The 9,101-nt window shown below is 50.3% G+C and overlaps 1 protein-coding gene across 1 annotated transcript in view; it reads right to left on the reverse strand.

Annotated features, from left to right (window-relative positions):
- Nucleotides 1–8,892, reverse strand: part of NXPH1 (neurexophilin 1) — a 363,669-nt gene extending 354,777 nt beyond the window's left edge. Inside the window, exons 1-2 of the mRNA XM_005678972.3 lie at nucleotides 8,083–8,892; nucleotides 7,084–7,247 (exon numbers count right to left, since the gene is read on the reverse strand). Coding sequence (XP_005679029.2) covers nucleotides 7,084–7,137 — 54 coding nt within the window. The 5' untranslated portion in view covers nucleotides 7,138–7,247; nucleotides 8,083–8,892. The remainder of the gene's footprint in view (nucleotides 1–7,083; nucleotides 7,248–8,082) is intronic.

Here is a 9,101-nt window from a genome sequence, read left to right on the forward strand (position 1 = left end):
GTGAGGGCTTGGGGTCCAGATACGAGAGGGCTGCACCTGCGTTTTCATAAACCGTTTGGGACTGCTGGAGGTCACCTGAAGCAAACAACAGAGCTCGCAGCCGTGAAGGCGGGGATGCCAATTGGACATCTTCCCCGGCGTGAACACTCCGAGGCTTCGGTCGGAAGACTGAGTTTCCGAGACGAGGGTATGAGGCCTACGTCGAAGAAAGTTTCTCGCTTCTAACTGTAGAAGACTACTTGAAATGGCCTTGAAAATCAGTGGGTGGGAAGGGGGTCTGAGACGTAGGGCGGAATGTGTCTGGAGGACGCCCGCTCCCTCCGGTGGGGCGAAGGCGCCCAGCCTCTCTTCGCGGCCCTCGAGCCGCTGATTCGGATCCTTCCCGTCAGAATCCATTACGGTGGCGGGGATGATGGGGGAGACCTGGCCAGAGTCAGGTTCCGCAGGGACGAGCCGAGCCCCCAGGAGCCAGTTTCTAAGGAAACACTAGGTTTTTATAAGCAGCGATTTGTCTTATTGTAGGAGATAGAAATGGTACATGAAAAGCCTCACGGTTTCCTATTCTCATGCAGATGAAGCGGTGAGCTGAGGCTGCGGCCTGCCTATCCCTCTCCCCATCGTATTTCCGGCTTGCGCAAGTAAAAAGCCCTCATTAATTTAAAGGAAGTAGGAACCAGAGAAGGTGTTTGGCTAGCCGCGGCGGGAGAGGCACTTGCTGCACCCTGGCTGTTCCCGAGACCCTACAGCAGGCACACACCAACGCCCCCACTCCGGGTGCCGCCTTGCCTTCCAATACCCCGAGCCCCCGACCAGACGCCAAGGATCTTTCTATGACAAAGGGATCCCGAGAAAGGGAAGTTTCTCCACCCCACCCCCACCCACCCCCTGCCAGCCCCCACCTCGGTAGTGAACAAAATATACTAGGGAAAACTGTTTACAGAGGAAGTAATTAGGTTTTCAGCCCGCAGCTGAATCGCGGCGAGCTCATTAGAAGTTTAAACAACAGCCAGCAACCCGCCAGGGTAAGACAGCAAACTTGGAAAATGCGCACACGCGCTCCTGGGCGCGCCTAGGAGCTTGAAGAAGCCGCCGGTATATATCATCTCAATAAAAAGCCACTCTTGGAAAGCTTGCATAGTAATTGAGACGGGCGCTCTTTCCTGATCTGGGTTGGCATTTTCTCATATTGAGCTGACAGAGCCAAGTCAGGAAATTGCCAGTAATATTCATCTGGGGAGCACTTTCATTAAACGTAATTCATTCGACTTTCACAATAAATTGAGTGACATCCTTACAGCGGAACCTTTTTATCCTTGATTAAGTGCTTGCCAAGCTTTGGTTCCCACTTTATTGTCACATTCCTTCAAGCGGAGTCGTCAACATGCCAATCGGCAGCAGAAAAATGCGCGCGCGCCGTGTTTACCAAGCTCCGGGAGGGGTTAGTGCTGACTTAGAGAAAAAGCTGGTGGCAAGCTTAAGCAGCGGATAAATCAAGATCGCAACTTCCTGCAAACAGTCGGCAGGACTGGCTAGAAGAATGTAGGGTGTGGCGAGGGAGCAGACCCGACTGGCCACCCAGCGGCTCCTGGAAGTCGCTGACCGGACGGCCTGACTCGCCTACCTCTCCCTATTAATTTAAATGGTGAGGACTCGTTAAGGTCTTGGAATGAGATCTGAAGCTCTTAAAGCACAGAGTTGCTTTAAGGGAACTTTCCTGAATCGAATCAGACCTAGACATTGTCTTTAAAAAAAACACAAAATCTGAAAGAACGTACACTTTCTAACGAGTCACTTGAGAGCAGGCAAACTTTCACAGCTTCCATCAGCTTTCTTTATGGCCAGAAGACTGCAAGGAAGAGGATTCCCTTTTGATATTAAGGATTCCCTTAATATCACCGCCAGGACAGTCAAACTCACTGAGAGCTTTTCAGACCCTGGAATCCCAAACAAGGCTGGCAAGTACCTGGGTATTTCAGAACTAGGTGAAACCAAGAAGGCATCCCTCTGCCAATGCCTGGCCCCTTCTTCTCCACCCCTTATAAAAATCAAAGAAGCCCAGAAAATTGCTTATTTGAAAAGGCAATATCCAAATGCTTTCATCACTCAAATGCCCTCTTGAAAATATTGTCCCCAGTGGTTATTACCGGAACAATACTGTCAATTTCTGTAGTCTACAGGAAATCTTCCCTCAGATAGAAAAGTAAGACATTGGGCACCTATCTAAAAAAAAAAGAAAAAGAAAATCAGCCAATTTCCCTGCCACCCTATATATTTTTCACCCAGACAACACTTTCATTAAGGAGGAAATAGCCGCCAACAATTTGAAGCCAAATGGAAATCAACTTCACACAAAGAGGAGCCACGAACTTAATGGCTTTCTGCGAAAATATTGCTGAGGAAGTTGGAGCAATTCTAGTTCTCTCCTTCTAATACTGAAAGCAGTTTTCCCAAAGCTGTCACTGGAAGACCCCAGACCACTCTCATCCTCCTGGAAGTGAGCAGAAGTGCTAATACTGAAAGCAGTTTTCCCAAAGCTGTCACTGGAAGACCCCAGACCACTCTCATCCTCCTGGAAGTGAGCAGAAGTGCGACCAGCCAAGCGCTTTCCACACACCCAGGGAGCTGTTTTGCTGATCAGTGGAGAGTTGAATATCACAGGGAAATACCTGGAATAGTAACACCTTCTCTTCTTACAGAGCCCTGGAACAGGTCTTGAGACTGATGAATTCTCATTTTGTGCTGCTGGGGCATAGGCTCCTTCACAAAGCTAGGTTTAATCCTGTATAGGGAAGGTTCAGCTAGGGCAGAAGAGTCAGGAAATTCAGTGGAACTGGGTAACTTACAGTGCTACCTCCAAGAACTGGCCTTAACAGAGAACACTGAACAGCCGCTGTTAGTGGTTCATGGGCTTCTCTTTTCAGGAATAAGCTGAAATTAATTAAAATGTTCAGGGGGCAGCTGGCTTAATTTTCAAAGGATGGGAGATACATATATCTAGTCCAAAGGATAAGCATTGGTGGTCTCTTTCCTGCTAATTTTCCCTTAGTTTCCACATTTCTCAACAGCCATCTTCATAAAGAGTGGAATTCACCCAAACAGTCTGGCTTCTAACAGTGTAGAGGTAGCATTCCAGAAACATATTAACCACACTTTAACCTCTGTTAAACAACTGGCATGGAATTCATATTTTAAAGATATCCTAAATTCGAGGGAATAGATGAATCAGAATGGTTTTTTAAGCACAAGTTTTAGAAAGAACTTTTCATTTTTTGCCCTTCTTGGTTAAAAAAAATCAGCTAGATCATTAGCAAAGTTATATCCTAGAAGAAATGGTGGAAAGTAAATTGGGAGGACAAGGGAACTCTTCTTAGAATAAACTATGAATATTTGACTTGATCACAGTAACATCATTCAACCTCTGGTCAGAATCTAGGGATTCAGTTTCCGAGTAAATTTTTTGGTTAAATGCCCTGGGATTGCTCATTAGACTTAATTCTTGACTCTGAAAATTGTCACAGGTGACCCCCAAGCAGGACCCCTCTGACTTTTGCTAGGAGGTGCCCTCTCTATGTGCCCAAACCTGTCCTTCAGCTCACAACTCAATGTAGGACCCACCCCCATTCTTCACAGTCAGAAACCACATTTCCCTAGATTATTCAGAATGTGCTTCAATTCTGTTAAAATGCTATTGTCTGTTACCCCATTATATCATACTGAAAATATTCTGGAATCAGTCCAGAACTGACAGGAGAATAAAGATTACAGGACTTTTTTAATTTTTAACAAGTCTTGTTACACTATAGGTTCTTCTCCTGCTGACTTCAGATTTTTAAATCTGCAATGCAATAACATTCAATAAACAGAAGACTTCCTTGCCTCTATTAAAAAAAAAAAATTCCCACTTCCCTGTATTTTTGGCTGGAGTTAACCCTGTGGTGACTTTTGAGTATCTTAGCTAGTATGCTTCAGAAGGTAACTTTGCAGATACATTTCTAATTAACTTCCCATTGCAATAGTACTAAAAAAAAAAGCTTCAGGTTTGAAACAGGACAGACTGATCTCTCAAAACACAAAAAGACTCAAAATATTCAACCTAGAACAGGCATTCAAAGAACCCTGGGCCAAGAAACATATTCTGAGAACATTCACCTAAATACAAGCAGGGAACCGTGGCTTAAATACAGAACACTGAGCTGCTGGTTAGAGAACTGTTTTTCATTTTCAATAAATCTCCCCAAATTTGGGAGTATTTAAGGCATATCTCTCTATATAAGCAGATGCCTAAATATTGTTGTACAGGAGGTACCTAAACAAATCCTACTACTCAAACATAATGTGTGATTATTTCTTGGGAAATATAACTGGGTTTCAAGGGTCTTAAAGAGAAAGGTGCACTGTAATATCAGCTATGAGACAAGGTACAAACAGTGCCCCATCACTTAACTTGTGTGAGTCCATAAAGACACATAAAAAATTATTCATTAAACTCTTCCCTGGATTGTGTCAATTCAAGGGGAAAAATAAAATTATGTTTATGCCACCCCTGACTTTTTTGGAGAGTAACTTGAAGCATTTCCCAACAACCTGCAGGCATCTATTGCAGTTTCTTACAGACGTCTGGGCTGTTGTGGGGTGTGACTACCAACAAATGATAAATTCAGTTACTGTACCTGCTATTTAATAAAATAGATGGAGAGAGAAGCTTTGACCACTTCTTGGTCCACCTCATTGCCCTAGAGGTTTAATCAAGGGTTTCCACTTATTTACTTGCCTAAAGCCATCCTGTTCTAACTGCCCAATTCACCCTTCTAAATTCATTTTCATGGGAAAAATCAGCTTCTTGCTCCTCTAGGAAAACAGCTCGGGATTTTGCCGACAAATAGCCATGGGACTACAATCCCTGGAAACACTGCCTCGGGTCACAGCCACCAGCCTTTTGTTTTTCGTGGTGTCTCTGATTTCTAATCCCCGACACACAAAACAACTTTAGATCCAAGAGAAAAAGAATGGACTTCTAAATCGCCTTCTCTATTTTATTGTTCACATTTTGTATGGTTTTGAGTGAAACTGGAAAAATTGTCTCCTTTCTCTGTGTTGCCAAAAGGCATTCAGGTAATGAAGTCTGTAACTAAACGGTAATTGAATCAGCATAATTTGCACACTGAATGGTTTTCAAATGCTCCCAGTTTACAATTAAAGGAGAATTAATGCGCTTGCTGTTGAGAACGCAGAGCATTAGAATAAATCCAGCACTGTTGTTGTAATGAGTGGAAAACGGTTTAACTGCCAACAAACACATTTAAAATTTAACACAACGTATTGATTTCACTTCTGCTTTTGATAGATTATTTTCTAGACTATCGAAATACTTGCTCCAAGCAATAAACTGCACCACAGCCGCGAGCTTTTGCCGTGCGTTCGTGAGCACAGTTCAAGGACGGAGGAACAGTCCGGAGGTTCAGGTCTTGCGTAAAGGTATGCAAAGGAGAGAGTCAGGAGGGTTTCCATGGCCGAGGGAATCCTTCCTGTTCCCCCTCGGTCGCTTTCACTTGGCGGTCCCTCCCCTTTCTTTCAATAAACAATTTCTGGGTTTCCTTAGGCCAAACTTTCTGCCCTGCATCTCTAAGCCCTCAATGTCAGAGGGTTTACTGGACACAGGTGGGGGCAAGGTGGATTGAAGATGAGAAATGGGAAGGACACTTTTTGCATTCTGTCTGCGTTCCAGCCGGGGAAGTCACAGACTTCGGTGACGGAGTCAGAAAGGCCGTTCTTTAGGATTGGCTGCCCCAGCTTTCACCTGTTTACCCCAAGGTGTCCTGTAGGCGAGGACACTGACGCGCAGCGCCCTCTGGCGTCCGCGGCTGCCATGGTCAGGCGATAAAGGTGCAAAGACATACACAGGGTTCTTGGATTCAAGCTGAAACACCCTCACATTCATATTCACACATGTATACTTACACACTCATTAGCATACAGAGAGTTCATGCGACTAGCAGCCCTGAAGTCACAGGCACCAAAACAACGGCTGGGAAACGCTCTCTATTGCAGGGATAGCAACCCTTTTGCACCCAGGATTGTGGGTTCTGAAGCCCTTGGAATTAAGGAATGGCAATATTCACTCCACTACGCAACCCATCGAGCCTCCCCAGTGCTTCTTGCCCCCAGTCAGAACACACAGAGCCCTCCGTGTGCTCCTGCGGCCCGGAGGTGGGTTATGGAGTTCCGTGCCCTGGCACACAACTTCACCAGCAGGATAAGATTGTCCCTGGCCCTCCCTGAAGCCAGACCCAAGAAACTGCGCTCTGGGTCTTGGCTCCAGGCGGTGCCCACAGCTACCAAACTACCCATCCACCACCACCGCCGCAGAGTGCTTCCCTCTAAGCCCCCACCCCATGACAACCCCAGTTCCAACAGTGTGCAAAGTCCAGAGCCCAGAAAACTCGGCTCCGGGAGGACTAGGCAGTATTTGCTCCCTGGTGACAAGGTCTGTCAGTCCCTAATACGGGGCTCAGCACTGGAACTGGGGTACTAGTGGAAAGGAGAGACTGGGAGGAGAAGAAGGGGGTGCCTTTATATGTTTGCTGGAGCATCTCGGACCTAACTCTGTCCGAAGGCTTGTGGTCTTCCTATCTGACAGCTATACTTGCCCCGTCGGAACCCCGCAAGCCCAACAAAGTTGCCCGCACTTCTTTACATGCCACATATCTCCAAGCTGCGGCTTAGGCGGATGGATTTACCTTCAAAGCCTCCGGATGAACTAGTGAGAGTTCCCTGTCTTCCACCCCTTCTCTTTGCCATCTCTCCCCATAAAGCTTCCCGTCCAGCTATCTCCTCGGTTTCTGGGTGTCTAAGGCGCCCTGGACGCGATTTAGAATCAGGCATAGGAGAGGGTGTACCGGAGCAGGAAACCCCAGAAAATCCCACGGGGATCCGGAGACCAGCCTAACAAAGTTGTCCCAACACCGTCGCTAGGAACGCCGCTCCCGCTGAACTGACCGTCTCACCCTCCTCCCGCGCGCCCCCAGTTGCCTGGCCTCGCGACCAGGGTGGGATCGAGGGGGCGCGGGATTGGCAGCGACTTACCAAGTAGACGGTGGGCTGCAGGAGGAGAAGCACGTACCAGCACGCAGCCTGCATCCTCCCGCGTCTCAAACTTCCTCGGCGGTGCCTTCGCTGAGTCTTTGTTCCTTCACAAACATAGATCCACCTGACATCCACTTTACAGAGCCAGGAGCGCTCTCAGCAGCCTAGATACAAATGAAATTAGACATCCCATGACCACGCGGGCAAGGTTAGGCTTGGCGACCAAGCAGGGAAAGGGGGTCGTGGCGCGAGGGGTGGACCAAAAAACCCGGAGGTGGGGGAGGCAGGAAAAATGCAAAAGCGAGTAAATCCAGCGCCTGAAACCCGAGAGCGCGCCGTCGTCCGCAGGCAGGCGGGCAGGAGGGTTGGAGGTGGAGGGGTTCCTTGCGCCCTACGCTCCTCGGGAGCGAGCTCCCGGGCGGTGGAGCCGGGAGGTGACGGGGCACACAGAGCCGCGTGCAGGCTGGTTCAGAGCCCAAGCCTCTCTGTCAGCGAGACCTGCCCGCGTTTGATGGCCAGGCGGCTCGGACTAAAGGAGGCGGCTGGTTCTTCGCCAGCCCTGGCAGTGCTCACACACATCCACACCAGCAGAGAGAGACGGAGAGAGAAAGAGAGAGGGAGAGCGAGCGAGCGAGACTGAGCGAGGGGGGCGTGGGGAGAAGACGGGGTAGGTAGAGCTGACCAGGATTAGGTGCTGGGTATCTCCGCGCGTTTGGTGCTGTGGGGGTGGGAAAAGGGAATGCAATTTTGCGTACAGGAAAGCCAGGCTCAGTTTACCCATTCGAGCGCCGGGTACACACAGAGATAACACGAGCATACACACGTACTACTTTTTTCGAGGCAAGGGGCACAGCCAGTTGCTAACTTCTAGAGCGGAAGGCTGCCCGGGTCTGTAAGGGTCACCGCCAGGCGCACTCCGTCTCCCAACCAGTGACTCTCCCCACCACCCTACCCCAAGATATCCCCCATATCTGGACTGTGAAAGCTAAGGGTACGTACCGCACAGGACTGGGGGCGAATACAGCGAGCAGGGACCGCTCTGGGAAGGCTCCATGGAGGAGCTAGCTACTCGGGCCTGGCGTCTCCGGCGCCCCGGACATGCCCTCCCTGGCGCTTCATCTCCATGCTCGGGCCCGGACCGGTCCCGCTGCCTCGTCCCCTCGGCGGAGTCGGCGTCCCAGTGCCCGGGTCGCGCTCAGGATTGGTTCCGCGGGAGCCTAGGCTTGGCACAGTTGGATTCACGGTGCAGGAAACTTAAGAGGCGAGAGAGGGAGGGGGAAGTAGAGGAGGAAAGAGAGGAAAGGAGAAAGGGAGGGAGAAAGAGAGGGAGGGTGCGAAGCGAATGCGCCGGGCTCCGGCAGGCGCCGGAGGAAGGACGGGACTGCCCGCGCTGGCTCTGGGACGAGCAGTCCAAGGCGCCCTGCTTCCCGAGGCTGCCGGAGGATGGTAGAAGTGACTTCAGGGGAAGAGGCTGGGCAAGTCCTCAGGACTTGAACCTGAGACATAAGACGCTGGCCTTTCAGAAGGAAAAAAAAAAAAATGCCACACAGCAGGCGCAAGCAGTCGGAGTTTCTGAGGAAGGGGTGGGGCGGTCAGAGCCTGTAGGATCCCGGGTCATCCACGGCTGCACCTCTCCCCGCGACACGGAGAAGCCCGAAAGCCACTCCGGAGCGGAGTCGCGGGCTCTGGCCGCGGTCCTGCCCGACCACTGGGGGACGCTCTGGAGCGCGCGGGGCTTCTTGGCGCCGCTGCCCCGTTGCTTTCTCCGCAGGTTCGCCGCTCGGCTCGCCTACCTTCCTGACTCAGGCAATGACCTCGGCACGTGGGTGAACGACTGCTCAGAGACCAACTAGGACCCCGTGCACACAGATCCCGCTCCCAGGCTCTCGGCGGGCCGGGCCCGCTGGGAGAAGCGGCTCTTTCGGTGTCCCTGGTGGCTGCAGTGCCCCCTTCCCCCTGGGGGGCTTGAGGAGGACTGCGACTGCCAGAGGAGTGGCGGGAAGCGTCGTGGGGCGGTG

The sequence above is a fragment of the Capra hircus genome, chromosome 4, assembly GCF_001704415.2.
Source record: "Capra hircus breed San Clemente chromosome 4, ASM170441v1, whole genome shotgun sequence".
In the NCBI taxonomy this organism is placed as follows: Eukaryota; Metazoa; Chordata; class Mammalia; order Artiodactyla; family Bovidae; genus Capra; species Capra hircus.